Source organism: Bombus vosnesenskii, unplaced genomic scaffold, assembly GCF_011952255.1.
Source record: "Bombus vosnesenskii isolate JDL3184/JDL3185 unplaced genomic scaffold, Bvos_JDL3184-5_v1.1 scf7180000013267, whole genome shotgun sequence".
NCBI lineage: Eukaryota > Metazoa > Arthropoda > Insecta > Hymenoptera > Apidae > Bombus > Bombus vosnesenskii.
In genome coordinates, this window is record NW_022882927.1 from 7430663 (window position 1) to 7452463 (window position 21801).

General features: G+C 40.5%; 1 protein-coding gene across 11 annotated transcripts in view; it reads right to left on the reverse strand.

The window, feature by feature from the left end:
• LOC117230712 (max dimerization protein 1-like) overlaps positions 1-21184 on the reverse strand; it is a 229270-nt gene extending 208086 nt beyond the window's left edge. For 4 of the 11 annotated variants that reach the window (XM_033488424.1, XM_033488423.1, XM_033488414.1 and 1 more), the window contains exons 1-4: positions 20810-21184; positions 18585-19439; positions 11186-11279; positions 9890-9919 (exon numbers count right to left, since the gene is read on the reverse strand). In XM_033488424.1, the coding sequence (XP_033344315.1) occupies positions 9890-9919; positions 11186-11279; positions 18585-18639 (179 nt within the window). In that variant the 5' untranslated portion in view covers positions 18640-19439; positions 20810-21184. Of the gene's footprint in view, positions 1-9889; positions 9920-11185; positions 11280-18584; positions 19440-19537; positions 20001-20800 lie in introns of those variants that run through there. The other 7 variants (XM_033488420.1, XM_033488422.1, XM_033488421.1 and 4 more) reach the window with 7 other exon arrangements.
• Between the last annotated feature and the right edge of the window lie 617 nt (positions 21185-21801).

The window sequence follows — 21801 nt, forward strand, 5'->3', positions numbered from 1 at the left end:
TAAAATGTACATACACACAGGGAGACGTAGCGCCAGGAATAATCGTGTTTCGACGGAACGACTATTATCTTTGACAGGCAGGCTTTCTTTTTCAACGACGAGAAATTACGTCGCGGTCGATGGGCCGAGCCTAACCGGAAGTTGCTTCTAACGCGCTACCACGGCACAAAGGGCGTCGCTTAAAAATTCAATGCATTTCAAATTGCTCAGGAATCGTCCCGTGTTCCCCGCGGGACGGTTCGTGGCTTAATTTTCGCCGGCGCTGCTATTTTTTCAAGCTTTCAGCGTTCGCCGGAATATCGTTTTCCTTCGTCATCGAAAATTTAAACGTTCGTTTTCGGCGAATCTCGAAAGAATATAGCAGGTGGAACGATCGTCGTCGTCGTTGTCGTCGTTACGATCGTTCATTCGTTTATACGTAATTTCGTTAAGAAGACTTCGCGACAATGACGTTTTTCAATCTTCCTGTACTCCACTGTACTTTACGTAGTACCATCGTCGATTTTGCTGATCGACTTCGGTCGATACTTTCCCCTTTTCTTTTCTTCTTGCTTTTTAAACTTTTCTTCCTTTTTTTGTAATTTTTCATCGTTTACAAAGTTTCTTGAACGTTGACGTAAATTTCGCTTCACTCGTTGATAACTTGGAAATTTTATGAATTTCTCGATGCATACCGAGAGCAGAAAATAAAATTTTACTTCTTGTAAATTGTCTATCGATTTTAATCTCCGCATGCCATAAACTTTCAATTGCGAAATCATGTGATTTAAGAATAAAATCGCTATATTCGCGATAGGGAATGACGGATTGAAGCGGTAATAAAGGAACACACGTGAATCAACAACCGAAATGCACCGATAACGAGGATCCTTCTGTGTCGGACGGGTAATAAGCCAGTATTAGGTGTCGGTTAGCTACAATTACGGACGTTAGTGACTGTTTATCGTTATGCAACCACCGTGTCGACGCAGCAGGTAGACATTAAATTTATTAACAACCGTTGTTCCTTTCGATGCGTGGTCATTGCGTGAACAATGCGGTCTTCGATTAGGTACATGGGTTTCGCGTTATATGTAGTACCGCGTACTGTGCTGTATTTATACAAACTCAACCATCGTGTAAACAACGTACTATTCAAATCGATCTTTCGTATCTATCGTCCGATATTTTTTCGATCAGAACCAATTCGCTCTCTATCTTTATTTTACGATCGACGAAGATCGTATCAAAATTCAAGCTGCATAATCACGTTCGAAGATGACTCTCGCAATACTAGACGACCGATTCTCGATCGAAGATGGTGTTGGTTCAAGGTAAAGACGACCATAACGAAACAAGGTCCAGATATCCGAAAACAGACATGGTCGCTTATTTCGGTTGATCAGAAGCCACGGCGATCGAGAACGTCCATGGGAACGGTCGATTAATAAATCACTGGGATCCCGTGGAAAGTTCGACCGCGGATTTATTTTAGACGCGTTGCAGCGCAGCGGATTTAGGACAACGTGTCATCGTCCCCGACGTTTGCACGATTGCCGCGCGTATTGCATACATATGCACCTGTGACGGCCCACTTTCACGGTGTCCTCGGCATACGGGCGAAATCAATCGCACATGAAAAGAAAACATAACGCTGCACGTCCTTAGAATAGCGCGATGATCCGCGCGGTTTCGCAAACCAATCGACTTCGCCGTGATTTCCGAGCACCGACCTTCGCGATGCAACGAGCTTGTTCGAAGCTTGCGTGCTTGATCGCCCGAGCGACACAGCTAATTAAATAGAAGTTTCAAGAAATAAGTATCGGAAAAAATATGTACATAAAAATCCGCCATCTACTTATAAGACGTTTTTTAACAACGATTTCCAAAACTTCGTCACGATGAAATATATTGCACGAAGATATCTATCAGTCTAAGAATGTAATTGGTACAGAAAGGCAATCCACGGTCGAATAGTAGACAGAAACAATTTTGGAGGATGAGTCACTAACGACCACTGACTGACCAAGCAATGGGCGTCGTCCACGACAGGTAATCGACCAATAAGACAGGTGATAGGTAGTTTAGAGAGATTCGAATATTTCGACGCTTATGGAAATCACAGACGCTTAAGATTAACTGGGATCGCTGGTAAAAATGCTCGTATATATCTATTTTAGTTGCTTCCTCGTATATTCTCGATTATACGATGGAATAGCACCTGCTTGTCGACAAGTTCTCCAGTAGCATTTTCACACACAAGTCGACCATTGTTTAATAGATTATATAAGTGTGTGTAGTATTTAGAATCTTTATTCTCTTCCAGAACTTGCATCGCGTGCATAATGTAATCAGTAGCGATAATTTACCAATAATTTAAGGTAATTTGCGGAAGATCTGTTAATTTTAAATCAAGTATCTATCGAAGTAGATTTCTGATAATATTTCCGGAGTGTAGTATTTATAACAATGACTTACATAAGTTAACAATGTCGAAAAGCTGATCTCTGTACTAAGAATATGGGATACTTTTAAGTTTAGCAAGTAAATGACTATAGATGAATTTTGTACGTTTACTTTTATCGTGTTAAATAACAAAATAAAATTCATCTTGCAATCTACTTCACGAACGTTGTTGGGTAACTACCTACGTGTATTACATAATAGAACGAACAAATGTTTAAATGTTTGAGTATAAATTAGTTTCTCTGTTACTATTGGAATAAAATTTCATCCAGTTTGATATTGAAATGACGTTGAAATGTATTCACGATGTTAAGAGTACGTGAAACTTTTAATTAGAACTAGCTGAAGTTGCCGACTTTCCGTCCAGCCAACCCTTCTCTCATTTTTTTTTTTTTCACTATTCCCTAACAAAAATATTTAAACGGAGTAAATCAACCTTACCTAGTTTCGAGAAACCAATGATTGTGAATTTAATAGTTAAATGGAGCGTGTACTATCATAAATAAAAAATTATTAATCTATTTAAGGATCATTAAACAGCTGTTAATTATAGTAATCAAGTTCCAACTCATAAATATTCAACCATATAAATTCGTATCTTTCGGAACGTCGATCGTTTCATCAAAGAATAAAAATATTCAGCCAAACGACCGTGTAATTGCTCTGCACGTCGTGTTCCGAGTTAACCAATTAAAAACACATTGCCAATTGCACAAGTTGCACTTGATTAATCATTCTTGACGAGATTTCTAAAGAACTACACGCTACGAGGACGGCCAAAACGATTTCTAAATCTTCCAACGATAAACCACGATTTATATCGTCGAATCGTATTAGGCTGTTTGGAAAATTCATAGCAAAAATTAAGAAAGCTTCAACTGCGATTAGACTTTCCCAATATTCGCTTGAAAAATTGCTCCTTTGTGCTCGAAAAACCCTTTCCGATAAAGAGTTCCTTCGCACCGTTTTTACGGCTTTTTGGAATATTTAATCACTCGCCTATGTATTTTTGATAAGTTTTTTACACATCGAAATAAATGCTACGAATGAGACGGACAGAGTTGAACATATCAATTGAGATACAACGTTTCTTGCTTGTTTTTCGTAGATACGAGATTTAATACTGTCACGCTAAAAATAGCAAAAATTATTTTATTAACGAATATACGATATTTCTTCTTAATCAACGTCTTATTACATGATAGAGATTCCGTTATAATTAATTTTAGAATCACTTAATATCGATTTAGTTACTGAGCTTTTTTTATCTCTGATACCGCGTTTAAATCGAGCTGCTTTTCGCGCGCCGCCACATCTTGGCTATATCGATTCGTCCCGTGGACAGGCGTCATTAAAATTTCACCATTTCCGAATTGCGTTCCGGACGCTCGTCCAAATGGTTTCAGCGTCGTCGTAAATAGCAACAGTTGGGAAATTAACATCTGCGGGCCGAAGCGAATTCGCAAGCGCACGCGTGATAGTCGATCTTGAAAAGCGTACTCTCCAACGGACTGTTGTGTAGGATTATAAATCGTTAGGAAACGAAATACGCCGATAACGATAATACTTTTGATAATAATGGTCTTTTTCCGGGAATTTTCGATAATACATGTTCGTTCATATTATTTATCTGTTTACTTCCCTTTCTCTTTCCTATACTGCGTGGAATATATTTGGCTTGGTCGGAAAATTCTATCGTTAAATTTACTATTTTATTTATCGTTAAATAAGATATGACTTGGAATGCGCAGTTACATCTTACATATATAGAATCATGTATTTTAATTAAATATATAATTCACCTACCAAAATAGTAGCAAAGTACCGGAAAATAATTATTTTATAAATTGTACAAGTAAAAAGAGCATTGGGTGCATTAGAATATTCGCGATGGAGCAGATAAAGAAAATGATTTTAAATCGATCTACTGATTATAAGTAACAAAATTTGAATCAACATCATCGTTATGAACTCTCAACTATATATATTAACGAGGACACGTGTAAAATCGAATTCTTGGCTGTTTGAACTACGCTGCAGAATTTCCTCTTGAACTTGAAGTTTTTAACCGTGATATAAAAAACTCCTATTAAATCTAGGAACCGGGTTCCTCTACCGTATTTAAGAGATTCCTGCTACAGGAGGAACACAAGACGCGAATATACAAGGTGCGTCGCTCAAGAAACGAGAAAATAAAGCTACTTAAATTTCATTCGACTGCCACACGACAAACAATCCCCGTTCATATCGTTTCGTTAACATGCAGACATCGTGTTGCGATTCCGTATCAACCTTTCCCACCGGAAGCGAGTCTTGGCTTAACGAGATATCTGCATGGAGAACTCGTTCTCGGTACTCGAACTTCGATCTTCGCTTCCAAGCGATCGTGCGAATTATTATTGTATTATTACATTATTACAAATTATCGTGGAAATATCGATTAAAAGATACCAGATTCGGAAAATGCGTAGAGTACAAAGTTGAATTTTTACACGCGTAATATTACAGACGTAATTTGAAAAAACTGATCGATCACTGTAAAGGAATATCGTATTGCAATAAATTTACTGACGCGAGAATCAAACGATACATCAACGGTGTATTAAGAGCGAATAGAGTAGAGGTTGAAGAGGTATCGCGAGAGCATCGTTTATCGTTGGAGAATCGTCGGAAAATTTCCATTTCGTTCCAGCTCTCGGCTACTTCCGGCCGACAGATCGCCGCGCTCGCCGCAAAGCAACGAGAGAATCGTTCGCGATCCGTTGGCGAAAACAAATGCAAATTCACTGTCCGCGTGGTGGACACGGCGCGTAGTTATTATAGCAATTAATTAAAATTCCTGTCATTATACGTTCTGGCGCAGTCCTGAAGCCATGCGTGAACCGCGACGCTCGGTCACTCTGCATGCACCCTCGGTAAGACCCTCTGTTCGTGTTTCTGATGACATACTATTGCGATTCGAAATTACCGTGCATACACGTACGGTAATACCGAGCATGCTTTCGAGACACGCTTTGGAAACACGCTTTTTGAAACGAAAAACGAAACCATTGTCTCTGGTAACACAGCAGATAGCGTTTATGAAATGTTTTAGCGAACACGTTAAGCGCCATATATATAATTTATGTACCTTACTCTTTAATCTTTATTATTTTTATATAATTTTTGATTAACAAACAAAGAGAAAAGCGATATACATATAATTTGAAACGTGTTTACGTTTTCATTTATTATTTTTCTTTTAATAAAAAATAATTTGATAGATTACCGATCCTACTTTTATTACATTTCGAGGCACTTAGAAGGAGAAACGAACGTGATCAATAACGGAATGAAATCTGTAAATCTCGAAACGGTATTAATCTGGTTCTTGAAACGTCGTGGATCGTGGAACGGAACCGTTATCTCTGATCGAAATGGATCGTGGTTGTGGTTAACAGAGAATCGAAGAGAGTAGGAGCCGTCGAATATTTCATAGCTCGCGACACGGTCGCGTATCGAGAGTCGCAGTGAATGCGGATCAGTTTTCCAGAGCGTGATTATTCGACCCATTTTGCTTGTAATTCTATCGAGTATAAAGACTGCTTCTATTTGAGATTTAAAGAAACGTAAATCAAGAGCCGCGGTGAATGCGGATCAGTTTTCTAGGGTATGATTATCCGACCTGTTTTTGCATCGTAATTCCGTGAAGCGCCAGGATCTCCTTGCAATCCAATTTTTTATGTCGTCGAATGAAATACATATTAATATCGATCGACCGAAGAGATGTTAAATCTTTTGAAACTATTAACTCGCATAGGTTTGCCACGAAATATTACAAGTCACGAGATAATTATATTATACGTAATGGAGCGCTGAAAAGCCTCGATCTCTCTACAAGTAATGCTACTTTTATTAAAAGAATGTCTGGCACGAAAGTTGTATAATTTCGAATATTTCCTTGGAAGCTAGTATCCGAGGGTAAAAAAATTAATGAGCGTACGTATCGAATCGAATTAGAAGTAAAAGAGATATAACAATTACGAAGTTTCTCGTTACATACGGTTCTCTCATTCCCGCGACTCTTCAAGAGTAAATGTAATATAAATTTCAAGGAAGTTTTTACCGTTGGTATCCTCGGTGAAAATTACTTTGAAATTCTGTCATGTTAATTCAAACGCCGTGGGATTTGATGAATCCCAAGTAAAATTATTCAAATTCGGACACGGCGAACCAAAGTAGCATAGCGCATTTCGTAGAATAAAAGTCACGATTCGGATATTATATTCGCTCTAAGATTCTGTGGTAACTGTCTGTAATAAACTTCACCCTGGCCAACCTTATAATTACCTTAATTCAAATCGAATCGACTTACGAGTTTATAGCAGCGCGCGAATATTAGATTTTTTCTCTCAATCTCCAAGCACCTCTTTGACAGCCACTATTTCCAAACGAAAGACAGTAGAGAAAAGTGCAAAAGCACGAGATTAAGATTATACGTTTATGATTTTACGACACGTACAGTATCTCGCAAGAGTATTCGTCTTACACTTACCGTAAGAAACTTTTACGTGTGCGTGTTATTTAAAACATTTTCAAATTTCAAAGACAAATTTCATAATTATCGTAAGACGGGACTGTCCTAATTATATCGACAACATTTTATTGCAATCCGAAGATATACATACAAGTTACAAGATATTTATTGCGAACAAAATTATTGCAAACTAAGGGGGTGATGCCACTGAACATTGAAAATTATTAATATCGTGAACGACCAGGTATTTAAATACTCTTGTGATCTCTGCAGAACGCACGCTTGCGATAAATATCTTGAAACTTCTGTAGTTTCAAAATTGTCTAAAACGTGACGAATACGATGTTTAACGAATACAATTTTTAGAATATAAACCTGATACGAGTTGGATGTTATTACAATGCGACTGAAATATCGAAATGTTTCATACAGCAGACGTAATATGTTCGTCAAAATTGTCGACGAGTATAGCAATACTTTGGCGAGCTACTCTAACTTAAAATATTCCAGACAAATTTAAAATATTCCAATTCACGTGGAAAGCTGATGCATCTGAGGGTTAATATCATGAATACGAAAACCGTATTTCGCGCGACACGATTCAAGAATAAACGGAACCAGTGGATCAAACGACGCTGGAAGACCAAAAGCTTCGTGTGCCACGGATTCCATGAATGTCTCGTGGCTGCGTTGCGTTATGTAACGTAACTACGTGGTGTAACGGGGTGGTTGGCGGTGTGGGCTTTTACATTGTCCGTTTCTGTGCCACGCACCACCTACCCCCTTCACCCTCCTGTGGTGCTTTCGTCGCTTGGGGACAAAAAAAATCGATAGCCTCTCTCCCCACAATTCTTTCTCTCCCTCTGGCTATCTCTGTCTGCACTTCTGTCTTCCTTTTTCCCACCATATATAGCATATATGCCATCATCCCCTAGCATTTGTGTCTCCGGGTTGTGCGCGCCCCGTGTGTGCCCGGGTACACACGGTACACCGTGTGTACCGAGTTCTCTGGCTGTTCCTAGCGTGTGGCAAAAAGGTGTACAAGCGAATAACAAAGCCCTCGGTTTTTTTACGTTTATGCACATTTCCGCCCCTCCGCCCTTCCGTCAGCCCTGCCACCACAGTGACGAAACACGCGTCGCCTCAAGAGCTTCGAACTCGTCCGAATGGTCCGACTCTGTGTTTTGTGGAAAAATCAATTCGTCGATTTGACAAGATTTTTGGGTTACGATCGATGGATAAATCGTAGGATGTTTTACGCAGTTTATTTATAGAAGAGATCGTCGACGAGTCTTTTACTCGGTTGTAACATAAATAAGTTCGGTCAAATAAAGAAAAATATGTATTGAGTTTAACCGAACTTACTTACGTTACAACCCAATGTATCCATCTCGCTGGTTTACAGTTGAGATTTAACTGTTAGACCTGTGATTTTCAATCGATGCGGTATGCCGCAACAGCTTCTAACGCTACAACTACCGGTCTTTGCCACGTATCTAAATGTTCTACACGTATAAATCAGTGTAATTCAACAGATATTAGTTAAAACAAATAGATCGATATAATCGAGCCTCTGTCTAACTAAAAACCAATATTCATTTTCACAAAAATACCTGTGTACTTTTAGTAATTGTAGAAAAAGAAAATTTGGAATCTGTCATTTTGACAAGTTTGATAGGGTCCTAGCGTTAAAACGTGCGATACCCGATTACATAGTCAGCAACACTAATCTCATTTACCTCGGATTATCAAATAAAAGCAACAGCAGCCACCCGGTGTGAACGTCTTATCTTGAACCAAATATAATATACCTTTTGCGTCCCAGAATATTAGTAATTACCTCGTTTATGCGTGCCATGAAGCGAAACAGATTGAAAATCGCTGCCGTAGACTACGGAGATTGAGTCAATTCTAACAATTTGTTCAACCGCTGTGATGCTCTTACCTAACCACCCTCGTCAATGAGAGAGTGACAAATCAAAAGTTCCACTGACTCGTCGAGCTGACGATCTAGCGAACCGTTTCGCTTTCATACATTCCGCAGGAGAGGCGCAAGAACGAGGAGCAAGAGCAAGAGAACGGGTCCGCGACTTATAAATCACGTCGACAATCGGGGTTAGTGCAGGCAGCACCCTTGGAAACCTGTTCCACTAAGCGTCTCGTCGGCCATTGTTCCGCTCCATTTCGAACTTTCCTGACCCGCTGTATATAAAAGGGTCGCATCTAATCGCACGTATCACGCATGTTAATTAACAGACCCAGCCCTTTGTACGTCGCGAACAACGACGCGAGATAACCGTAAATTGCTTTCAATTTAACACACGACCAGGGACGATCATTTGTCGTGGGATCGCCAACTGTTCACCCTCCTCTCATCACCGTCCTCCGATAATTCTTCTTTTCTTTTTTTTTTCTGCTGACGTCACGATGAACAAAGATATTGTTATATTAATTCCCGTAATTCCCTTTCGAGGATTAGAATCGACGATACGAAATTTAAATAAATTATCTCTTACGTTCTTCGAATGGAGACCGTACGAAGACTAATGGATTAATCTTAAACCATTAACCACTTTCTTTTAATTTGCTATTAGCACCATGGATGGAATTTTATGCGATTGTTTCGATACTTGAAAATTACGTATAAGATTAACTAGGCTCGTTGTCGCAAGAATTGACGATTTAGAGATCAATGGACATGGCATATAAGATGCTTTAAAAATTGAAATCTCTTTGAACCGGACCTATCGAATTAGACGAAGAGATTGCGTTAAATACAACGTAAAAGACCTACTTTTTTTTCGTTTTTTCTCGGTGAATAGTGGCGAGTTTGCCCAGTCTTGGTAGGCTATGCTCTCTCATTATACGAGCAAAACAAAACGAGAGGTTGGAATAGGATTAAGTTAATGAGATAAATGAAGTACTCACCTATTTTTCTCGAGCTCGTTATGAGTTGTCCTGCAACGGAAAAGAACGTTCTTGTTAGACTTCAAAGCGGTGAAATCGTTTGCTTTGCGATAGGAAGAAAAAAAGAAAGAAGGAAGGGAAAACGTCGGCGTTTCAAGTACCAACGAAATTTTAAATTTTCCACGAGGTAAACGTTCCATTATGCGTGGACATTACATTTTCTAGTAAGCTAAACATAATATGGACATTTTTCAAAGCAATTTCATTCTGTCGAATATTACAAATTTATATGATCAAATAACTAAATATGTAATGAAGCAAGGAAAAGAGAGAAAGACAACTGCTTCGTGAATATAACGATTAATACGATAGTGTAAGCGATATTTATACGATAAATGATTTGATTCTTGAAAGAAATTAATGTAAATAAAATGCTACAAAAAAAACGAAAGGAATATAATTTCTATGTCTTCAATAACATTAAAATTTTAAGGATTTGATGTTTAAAAATTTGAGAATTTGCATGTGTTTAAAACGAATTCAAAGTTCAGCGTTCTAATATCTCAAATCTTATTATGTGCTATTATTTCGATCGTGTTTTTGATCGACGACCATTCTTCAAACGAGTTGAATGGTCTAATCGCGCGATCATTTAAGATTCAAACGTAGGATGAAACCGCTTTAAAACACGTTCTGTATCAACGCCATTCGGAACAAATGTAGCGGCCTTCTACGTACTGATAAGATATATTTCCAGCGATGTTGTGTTACGATTTTGCCCGATTAACCTTGCATGATAAATCGTTGAACTCATTCTTGGAAAAAACAAATGATATTTTGTATACCACTTGAAATACTGTGGACTACATTGAACAATACATTTCTCCACGCTTACAGGTTTTCAGAATTTACAAAATTTTCTAAAATTATCAGACCTACTTTCAAACTCGTAAAAATTTCTTAACAATCAAGTGGTCACTAGACTGTGAATACTCGTGCAAATTCGTATGTTCACGAATTTAAGCAAATGGATAGAAAATTGCTCCAAATTATTAAACATTGTAACGAGTGCTATACTTTGCATTTTCGCACGTTTATATTTGCCATAAGTACATAAAAATCCGCAGTCTAGTAATCACGGAACGAAGATTACTATTATTCCGTACAACGAAATCAGATCGCTTCCTCCCGAAAGGGAAAACAAGAAAAAGAGCAAAGAGTAAAAATAAAAAGGAAACATCAGATACGTGAAGCTGGACTGAGAAACGAGTAAAAACTGAAAAGCTACGTAGTTGACGTGTTCGCGAGGATACCAACCTGCTGCCTTGGGATTTTTTCGTCTTTGGCCTTTTTGTGACCGTCCGCATATCATCGGGCATCGGCATCGTCGAAGCGTAGCCATGTTCAGCTTCTGCAATGACAAACCAATCGGTCGGTGAGTTCTGCCGATCCGTTCGCATCGCGCGAATTCCAAAAGATACCGCGCGCCATAGGAAAAAAGCGCGCGCTCGCTCGCGGCAAACACGACTCGTTAAAGCGCACGGACACACGGCCGTGCCGGAATAAAGTCACGTTCCCTCTTTCCAACATAACTTACTGCGGCATTAAAGCTTCACCTGGACACGGAGCGATTCTTGCTCCACCTATAAAGCGAGAGAAAGAGAAAAAGAGAGAGAGAGAGAGAGAAACCGGACTGGAGACGCGGAGCGTTCGAAAAGCGCGGAATTTATGTTACGATTTCAGTTAACGCACACCGCGTGTTCCATGGAACCAGTCTCGCCGAACGTCGCACGCCGTTGACCTCGAATAAATTCGAAAATGTAACAATGCGAGAACGAGAACGATCGTCGAACCGGCCACCAGCCGATTTACGTGCTATCGCTGGTTACCAATCGCCTCGATGGAGACTTAGAGCAAAGGAATCGACCGATGGAGATTGTTTATAGGTGAAGAGGTGAAGGATCTTGGACATTGAAAGTAGTATCGTAAGTGGGAATTTTTCATGCTTTTTTGGTGTTATAGGCAATGTGAGATGTGAGATATCGGAGTATTTTAAAAATTATTTCTACCTCTGATTACAAAGATTTCTGGTCTTGGGGATTGGGAAATCCTGGTGCGAGTGACAATTTTTATATGTATTTTTCTGGCGTTTTAAAGGATAAGAGATTTGCTGATTGTTTGAGATAAACGTGTACAATATTAGAATGTCTTAAAAATTATTCCGATCGTTTCAAATAACGAAGAATGGAAAGTTCGATAATTATTTTTTATATTCGATAATTAACTTACGACAGATGCATCTCGCATTCAGCAAAATAGAAAATTTTTATTTTATCTTGTTTTTTTTTTTTTGAGATTTTTGGAAGAAAGAAGTGATGTGACGTACGAAAAAGAACAAAATGTTTGGTCCAGAAATTCGTTGAAAAAGGATAAGCATATAGGAAACACACTTAAAAAGAAACTACGTATAAACTCTATAAATATAAATTTCTAAAATCCTTCGGGTACCACTCTACAACCTATAGAGCCAAGAAGAAAGAAGGCCCACTTTTTAAAGCACTTTACGATACACCATCCATAAATCTAAGAGACTTTCTCAAAAATCAGTATTTTTTCAGTAACTTAAAGAATTTTCAACATGTAGGAGGAATGTAAAAAGCTATCTGTTGAGAAAAGTGAAATCAACGCCAGAATACTCGGACAAAGTGTACACGACACTTCACATGCTCGGTGGTTCTTTAACATTCCTCTAGAAAATTTGTTCGTCGTGCGACAAAACAACGTTTCAAAAATAGCCAGCACTGTAATTTATCACGAAAATTGCGCTCAGGATGGCGGGAGCTAAGCACAAACAGGTCTCATCGGGTCGAGAAATTGATATTATGTAAGGGGACAGTCAGACAGCAAGAGGACAGCGAGGTAAGGACACGATGTGCAAAAACTCGACGAAACGACTGTAACGACTAGCGATGGGATCAAGTTCGGTATTTACTCGTGGATTCAAGTCAATTCTAATAGAAAAGTTTCATTTGGTGACATTCGATTGGTATTCGTATCTTTCATGATTCTATATTTATAAAGTATTGGCATAATACAAGTTTGTTTCGAATTCCAGAACAAACACATGTGGAATTTAAGCGTTACTCAAGATCGAATTAGAATAGAATGGAATTAGATAGTCGAATACATAAAATTTCGTAAAATTCAACATTGTAAATAAAGATTTGATATATTTTTACAGAAGACAAAGCTTCTAATGTCTTGTAATTTGAAAGTTACTAATCTATGTTTCGTAAATGTTATTTCATTTGTTTATCGATATTATAATAATTACGATCGTCGTCTTTCGCAAGCGGAATTCTACTCGTGTCATTTCTCGATATTCGAGCCCGTCCGAGTTTGAATCTACTTAAAAGTCTGTTTCGCTTCTTCAAAGTTAGATTCTTACAATATGCTTGATCCCATCGCTAGAGATGTATAGTCACCATAACGACTGGTGTAAATTATAAAGGCCTCCTCTTGCCGTGTCTCTGGGTCCGATCCTCATCATCATCATCGTACAACAGCCTTAATGGCAGCCTGGTGAAAAAGAACGCGCGCTCGCGCGAGTACACCCGCGACACATCGACCATCTGTCCTCGTGAAAGAAGAAAAGCGTCTCGTTCGCATGCCATGACCATAAGGCTGGCTCATGCAAAAGAGAAATTCGCCTGCTGAATAGCATGTTACGCGCGTTCATAGAGAGAAAGAGAGGGGGTAAAAGAGAAGAGAGAAGAAGAGAGAGAAAGGGACCTTATGAAACGAGTTTGCCAATTCATAGAGAGAGGGTTGAACAGCCACTCGTTTCCAAAAATTCGAACAAAACTACAATCCTGGTATTTTGCGTGGGAACCTTTGAACAAAGCTTCTCGGGAAGAATGGCAGGAGATTTTGTTTTTATTTTCTTTTTTTCTTTTTTTTATTTTTCCTTTTCTTTTCCCTTTGGGTTTTGTTTGCTGTTTTAGCTTAGCGTGCCTGTTGAAAGCTGTCCATGGAGCTGTTCAAGTTGCCATTGAATTTGATTTATTATATTTTATATTGGTCGTAATAGAAATTTCTTCCAGATATTACAATCCGTATATTCAAAACGACTATATTCGTTCTATATACAATATATTCGTCATCTCTACAAAATATAATACGTTTGTATTAAATGCCTTTTGAATTTGTTTCAAATTTTACCAACATTACCATGATAATAAAGTTTCTAACGAAGACTAATGAAGTTTCAAAAAGTTTCGTATAACACGCATAATAATTCATAAGAGGTTTTTAAGGTGAGTGTTCAAAAACTTTCGTGAGTCACCGTACACCTTTACTTGCATCGATCTATGTACATTTTCAAGGTAACTTTTACAGACGTAAATTCCACCTCCCCTTACTCCACACCGCGTACATGTCCGTTGTAGTATATTAGTAGTATAGTACCTTGTACCCAAAGCGATCCTTCACCCAGTGAATCCAAAACCCGCGAAATTCGCTCGTTTTACCACGACTAAACATGGAAGGGAAGAAGCAAAACTCAGCGAGTCAAGGGAATTCTATAGTTCTCTGGTATTTCGACCAAGCTCGATCCCTGGCGATACAAGAGTCGACATCGAGCAATGAATTAACAAAACGTCTCTCTGTCCCTTTGGTGCGCGTGTTAACGGCATGGAAACGCGGAAGTAAAAGTGCACGTCCGAATATCCTGGATGCTGTGGCGTGTGTACATCGAGCATCGTTAGCGGTCACGAACATTTCACACGGCCGCTCGTCCCTTTATTAAACCACGTTTCAACCACGGAATCGGCCAAGAAATACTATATATAGCCCCGCTCAAACATCCTAAGATACAAAATGTGCGATTAATCAAATTTTAGTTTGGCAGTATCGTAAACATTATGAGATCAAGAAACAGCAAGAATTATCGCATTAAACGATATCAATGTCGAATCTTTGAAATCATACGAAAGTACTATTAATTAATACGAAATTCATTGGTACGTAAATGCTACAATAAATAGAATGGTGTGCAAATATCTTTTCTAAAAAAAACTGTGACAAATAATTGTCGAAACTCGACGCAAAATATTCGATTACTATTATAAATATTCGACTTTCCCGGTCCTATTATTTATTAAATGTTATTCGTTCCAAGTGATTCATGTTGTTTCAATCTTTTATAAATGAAACCCACGTGTTATTCGCAAGAGCTGGGTACGTTTAAGAAATGTTCTTTCATATCTTCGAATGGTAATGTAATTTTTACCAGAGTCGGAACTAACGTAACAATTGTCCCGAGACTATAGATAGAATGGGGCTGTGCATACGAGGAAGAGAAAAAAGCCATCGGCGATGCGACGTTGAAATAAAAATTTACACTCTGCTACGCTCCTCTCGGTCTCTATCTTATTCGTTCGTTAACCCGTTCTTCTCTCTTTTGCTACTCCTTTCTCTCAACTCTCCACTCCCTCCCGCCCCTCCTACCTCTATCAGCTCACAATCCAATCCTTTTATTTCTCCTCATCTTTCTCGCGACATCTACTTCCTCCATCTTTATCTGTAATACCTCGTCTCCTTTCTTCTCCTTTTTATAGAAACGACAGAAGAATCGGAAACGCGTCGCTGGAATCGTCAACGGAGCAATTCAACGCAAACTGTACTCCGCGGACGAGAGCGGAATTCCTCTCTCGAATCTGCAACAATTTAATTTACCATTCGTTCGTTTGACGCAGGGCGTAACTCTGCCAGCGGAATACATATATTAATACCGAGCGCGATATTAGTTTAACGCTCGTTGAATACGCGGAAATCACAGAAGCCGATTAACGGCAGCTCCGAGCGCAACCTCGCCGAATACTCGAATATTTGGAATAAGCCGAGGTCTCGAAAGAATGGACTGGTCCACGCGGCTTACGCTAAACCTAGACCCGTGCGAAATTAATCGACCGCTCAAGGCAGGTGGACAGCGAACCCAGTACAGGGTTTATGTAGCCTGTATTATATCAAAATGAAGCAACTTTAAGTTTACTTCAAGAAATTCTAGTTCTTCATTTACAATTTACACGAATATTATGCTTTAGGTGACGTTTCGATTTCAAGATTGGAGGTTATGATCGAACGAAGACTTTATTGACTCTTTCTGGTATGTTTCGAATATTATAAAACTCCTTCGTTCCTGTAAAGTGCAAAATATAATACACAAACCTGTAATACGAAAACCGTGTATTAAGAGTCTGAAACATTTAGTAAACATCGAGTAATCTTCAACGTCACGACCCGTATAGAAAGACAGATGTCATTTATGAGGTATACGTATATATTTCGCGGTCATGGAAGCGGCCTTGGGCGCGCAATTACTTTCGGACAAAGCGTAACGACAATAACTCTCGATCGGTCGCGTTGTACCCGAACGTTTTTCAGAGAAATCGTGCCAAATAGACCGATTAAAATAACGTAACAGCCTTATCTCGCGTACCCTCGAGCAATAATAGTTAATGCTCGATCGACGATCCGACGTGATTCCCCCTTGTTCTTCTCTCTCGCTTGACGAGAGCGCGGCCAATAAACCGAAAGCTCTTTCTGGGGCTCGACTGCTGGTGTGCTGCTGCTACTCGTGAGCGGCCGTAGTGCGCACACGAAAACGTCCCTCTCTTGCTCGCGTGATGCGAGCTTAAACCACGAGAGATCGATGCACGGCAACAGGGGCAGAGAGAGAAGAGAGAAACAAAGAAGCCGTTCTTTCGGGGTGTTCGCGAACGTGTGTGAACGTGACTATACATGGCTCGTTGTGTATGTATATGTATATCTGTGTACGTCACGCTCGCTCCATACCACACGGATCTTAAAAGAAACAGGAAAGAATTACGACACCGTAAATCCCGACCAACTATTCGAAAGCGAAACGTAGCGTCGCGGAAAAATGCAAGGCGACAACCGTTTATTGTGATCTGTGTATTTTGGTTATTTACGTCACACATGGCTTTCGCCCTGGCGAAAACAGGCTTGTAACGTTGGCAGCAGTGGCTATTAGTATCGGTTACGTTTGCGAGTCACGTGACTCGGAGAATTTAAAAGAAACGGATAAAAGAGAAAAAAAGTCGAACGAAATGCTTAAGTCGAGGCTTGTTTATGAAGAAAAACGCATGCCCTATGAATCATCGACAACCAGAGTACTCAACAAGATATATGTACATATTTATGCAAATGTGTCTAATAATTTTGCGTCGATAGCGCGTTCTCCATTAAAGCGACATTAACCGACGAATATTTCTAGAAAAAGCGACGATGAGATATTTGTTCCGATCTTGGATCTTTGGATCGATTTAATTAACTGCTAATTTAATCAATCAATGATCAATAAAAGATACTCGTATTTTGCTGATCTCAGTTTTCATGAAGAAAGAAAGGACTGAAATATACAAATTGAACAACATCGATTTAATTAACTGCAAATTTAATTATAATCGATGCATACGTGTCACATTTCTAAAAATGTAAATAGGTAGAATATTTAATTAGAAAAATAAAATATCAACTGAAAAGGATAAATTTCATAAAATGGATAGTGGGTTAGTGAAATGCAAGAGTAAAGAGAAGGAAGGAGATATCACGGGAATTCAACACACACACGCGAGCAAACGTAGCATCGGATACGTCACAGCGGTATTATAAGTGGAATGATAAAATGAGATCATCGTTACCGCTTCTCCGCGCACTCTGACGCATACGTGTACACTGCGGACGCGACCTACACGACACAACGACAGTCACACACTGTGTACTGTGAAAAAAACACAAGGCACGTATATATACGTGCGTACATCTACATACATATCTATCTATATATCTACATATCTACATATATATACATATATATTTACTGATAGTGTTTACCGCCGGTTGGCCGAAAAACGAACGTGCACCGCGACACGATTACATCGTACGCTGCACGTTGCATCACAAGAGCGTACACCGGTGAAGGTCACGCGCTCCAAAACTCACGGTTACGGAGTACAAAAACATCTAGGCTGGATATAGCTCGTCAGAGTCCGGTTCGATATCGGAAAGCTTATCTGTACCTACCTATTCATAATTCGATTAATATATTCTGTACCGCGTAAGCTATCGATGACTGATGACCCACGCTGAAACTTCCATTTCATCTCAAATACGATATTTTAACTGTAGAAAGTAAGACAATTCTAAAATATTTCCTGGTCACAATTATTGAAATATATTGGAATATTTTATATATTAGGCATGTTTCCTCGCGATTATATAATTTTTGTAATAGTTACGAAACACAATTTACACGTGGCTTGGATGGCAAATCACGTAAAATTAACAGATATGGAATCTGTTAAAACTAGAAAAGATAAATATGGACTAAAGAAAAACTTTTGTAGCCGGGGCTTTGATTCCATCGGATAATCGCGATATTGATAAAAAAAAGTGCCGCGAACGAAAAAACAGAAATGAAGATAGGCGTAATAATAAAGGTCGCGTTCTGAGATCCAACGACGGTAAGTACACGCGCGTTCGTTGCCATGTGCCAATGACACGGTACACACGTACGAGACACACAGGCGCAACCACGATGAAACTTGCCGGCGCGCGGTGCTCGCGAAGAAGAAAGGAAAAGAACACAGATGCGTAGATGTACGCGTGGTCTAGGCAGCAGAGCAGTACTCACCTCTTTCTCTTCGTTCAATATACTCGGCGGCCTGTAGTAGGGCAGCAATGCTCATATTTCCCCGATTTGGCGTAATTTTGGCGACTTCGGTTCACTACTTCTTTCCCTGTAATCCCGGCACACACACCGATGACCACCGCCGCGCGCGCGACACACAACGCAATAACCGTTTAGAGACGCACACGACGAGCACCAGCCCCGTATACACCGCGCGGCCGATCTGTTGTTGTTGTTGATGTTGATGTTGGCTGGCGCTGGTGTTGCCGCTTCTCGAACTTTTCTCTCCGCCCGCCTGTTCAACCGCCGCTCCTTCTCCTCCCCCTCTTCTACGACCGCCACCTCTTCCTCCTTTTCTCGTCCGTCCGCGCGCCTCGCTGGCTGCGTTCGCTTAGGTGCACGTAACACACAAGCGCGCGCGCGTGACTACCGAGACTAGCCCGATTTCAAACGCGCACTAGATTCGCGGACGGCAAATCGATGGCCAGGCCTTTCCAACCGCGATACGCATCAAGAACTGTCTTTTTTTTCCTCTCTCTACCACGGTATATATTCCGTCGACTATTTCGCGATATACGTTTCCCTTTGTAGCCTGTTTGCACCAACCGTTCGACGACTTTCAGTCTACCTCGTCCGTGTCTGTCTATCTTACTTCCAATTCCACTTGCCCTTTTATTTAAAATGCTAGTTTTCTTTTCCCTTTTTCTATACGTTTCTTTTCTCCCCCTTTTCTACTCGGTGGCGTTTCACTTTAACTCCGTACAGCTTGTATAATATTCTCCTTTTCCTATCTTTATGTTTTCTGCCTGACTTCGTCGGTTCTCTTCTTCTTTCTTCACCTTCGTTTCACAACATTCACTACGATCACACCAAATCACGTGAAAATGGCAAAAAAGAAAAGAAAAGAAAAATCAACGACCGATAGGATATACGCGAGGCAAGAGAATACGACGCACCGCTGCTCCACACTTCCAACGCGAAGTCGCGTGCGAGCGAACCGACAAATCGTGTTTTACGAATACGTGACAAAGACGGAAGAGACAGACAGAGAGCTCACGCGAGCAAGCAAGTAAGCGCGAACGGTACAATTGGAAAGAAGCACACTATAGTACAGTCACTAGGCGAGTCGAAAGGGTCGAGATTACGCGTGTCGCCGGTAATTTATCGCGGACGCGAGCGACCGATCAACCAAGCGAGCGAACCAACGAATGCGAAAGAACCTGACCTCGATCAGCGGCCGGTTCGACTTGTGCGCGCTCGACCAACTATTATTTTTGGTCAGGAAACGAGTATCGCGTACTGTGCACAGCGTGCATGTGCATGCGACCACTTTACGTGCCGGCTACTTGTTTTGTGCAGCGACCTTGAACGCGTAGATCTTACTGGGAGCCATGCACAAAGTGGCCTGGGAGCATGGATCTAGATGTTGCAATATTTCCAACGTATAACGCCAATGTACTCGTACATATATCGTGGTTACCGAAACAAAGTAAAAAACACGTTCGAGAACTTGAAAATGAAATGTAGGACCACAAAATTTTCGCAAAGAGTAAATCGTTCGTTCCGGACGACGAATCTATCGCCGTTTTTCTTGATTCACGCACGTAACTCGGTCAACTTGGTCGTGAGGTCAACGATTCCCATGAAACTCACGCAATACGCAGTTTGCGGTAGCAGACGGACACACACGTACACACACGCAACCAATGTCGAGCGGTGTGCCAATAAAACCGCAATTTACTCGTCAGAGAAAACGTACGTTGTCACGCGCAAAACACAGAGGCAAATCTTCTAGAAACTCGCATGATACGCGACCGATCACGGTAATGCTCGTACTGGTTTTCCGTTCACGATGAGCACGTAGAAAGGCGCTCCCTTGATTCCGTTCTCGACTGGATTGCAAGCGACTTTTAGTACACATGCACGTTACACCGCACAAACATGCCTATGCACACGCACGTAATGCGAGTGAAAATATGTGTGTACATGTGTGATCCGTAATAAGTGTGGTTCCCATACAAGAAACAACGGCAACACGATGGGTGCATACACACGTTCGCGGTATATGGAGAAAATGTGTGCGAATACAGAGCGCGAATAAAACCGATACGCAATATACACGGAGCCGGCCTAAGGATCACGCGAATGTATATTGCGTATCGGACGATACATTAACGGCTCGTTTCTGACAATGATCATTTCTAACGCAAATGTGCTACCTCTCCGACCTGTATACATACAGCAAAAACGCGTGCGTACGTATGACGTTGAGGATCGAATGTATTTCGACCCTATCGTCCACCTAGTGACATTTGGCACGCCGGATACGTTCGCTCACACACGAAAGTAGGTGCAGCTGAGCGACGACGTAAAGAAAGACGGTCACTGTGTGGATCGGCACTGCCTAACACTACTTCTACTGCACAGGTTTTCGCGGGTACAGAGTGGGGGGGCTAGTCAGGACAAAGAAAAGGAGGCTCGAAACTGACCGACGACGACGAGCCCACGAGCCCCCGACGACGACGACGACTACGACAAGCCGACGACGAGCGAGCGACAGCCTGATACCTCCGCACTTCGCGAGCACTCTCACGCATTTATCGATGTCAAACGTCTCTGCACCGTAGAAGCACCAGGCGTCGTTTCTTACGGTGTCGCTGATTGGCCGAGCGGTGCGCCAGTGCACTGCCTCGGCCAATCAACGTTGACAATACGACCCTGCCGTATGAGCCGCCACCAGCACCGGTCGTGTCACGTGAATCTCATGCCCGAAAACAAAACAAACAGCTGGCTGTGTTCCTTGCCTCGCTCTCTTGCACGCTATCGTGCGTGTACTTTTCATGTACGATATTCTTCCAGTAGGGAAGACACTCCCCTTTTTCATCTAGAATGTACTAAAACTGAGAAATAATATATTAGAAAGTAACGCGTTGATCGATCACACTGGTACCGATTACATCGAGAATTAACTTATTATAACACACGATGCATTTTTAAATAATTCAAATCCCACTTATTTGTTTCGTTATAATCTATTCAATCCTCCTGTAAGAAACAATTTTTATTCTTTGTTATATAATTTAAATATAACAACTCTAAAATTTCGCTTGGTACTTCCTTACATTATGAAATTTAAGATAAGTGCATTTGAAAATTCATATAATCGCGCCATCTTTTGTATCCCATTTAGCGTCACTCATACTTTTTCAAATTGGTACTT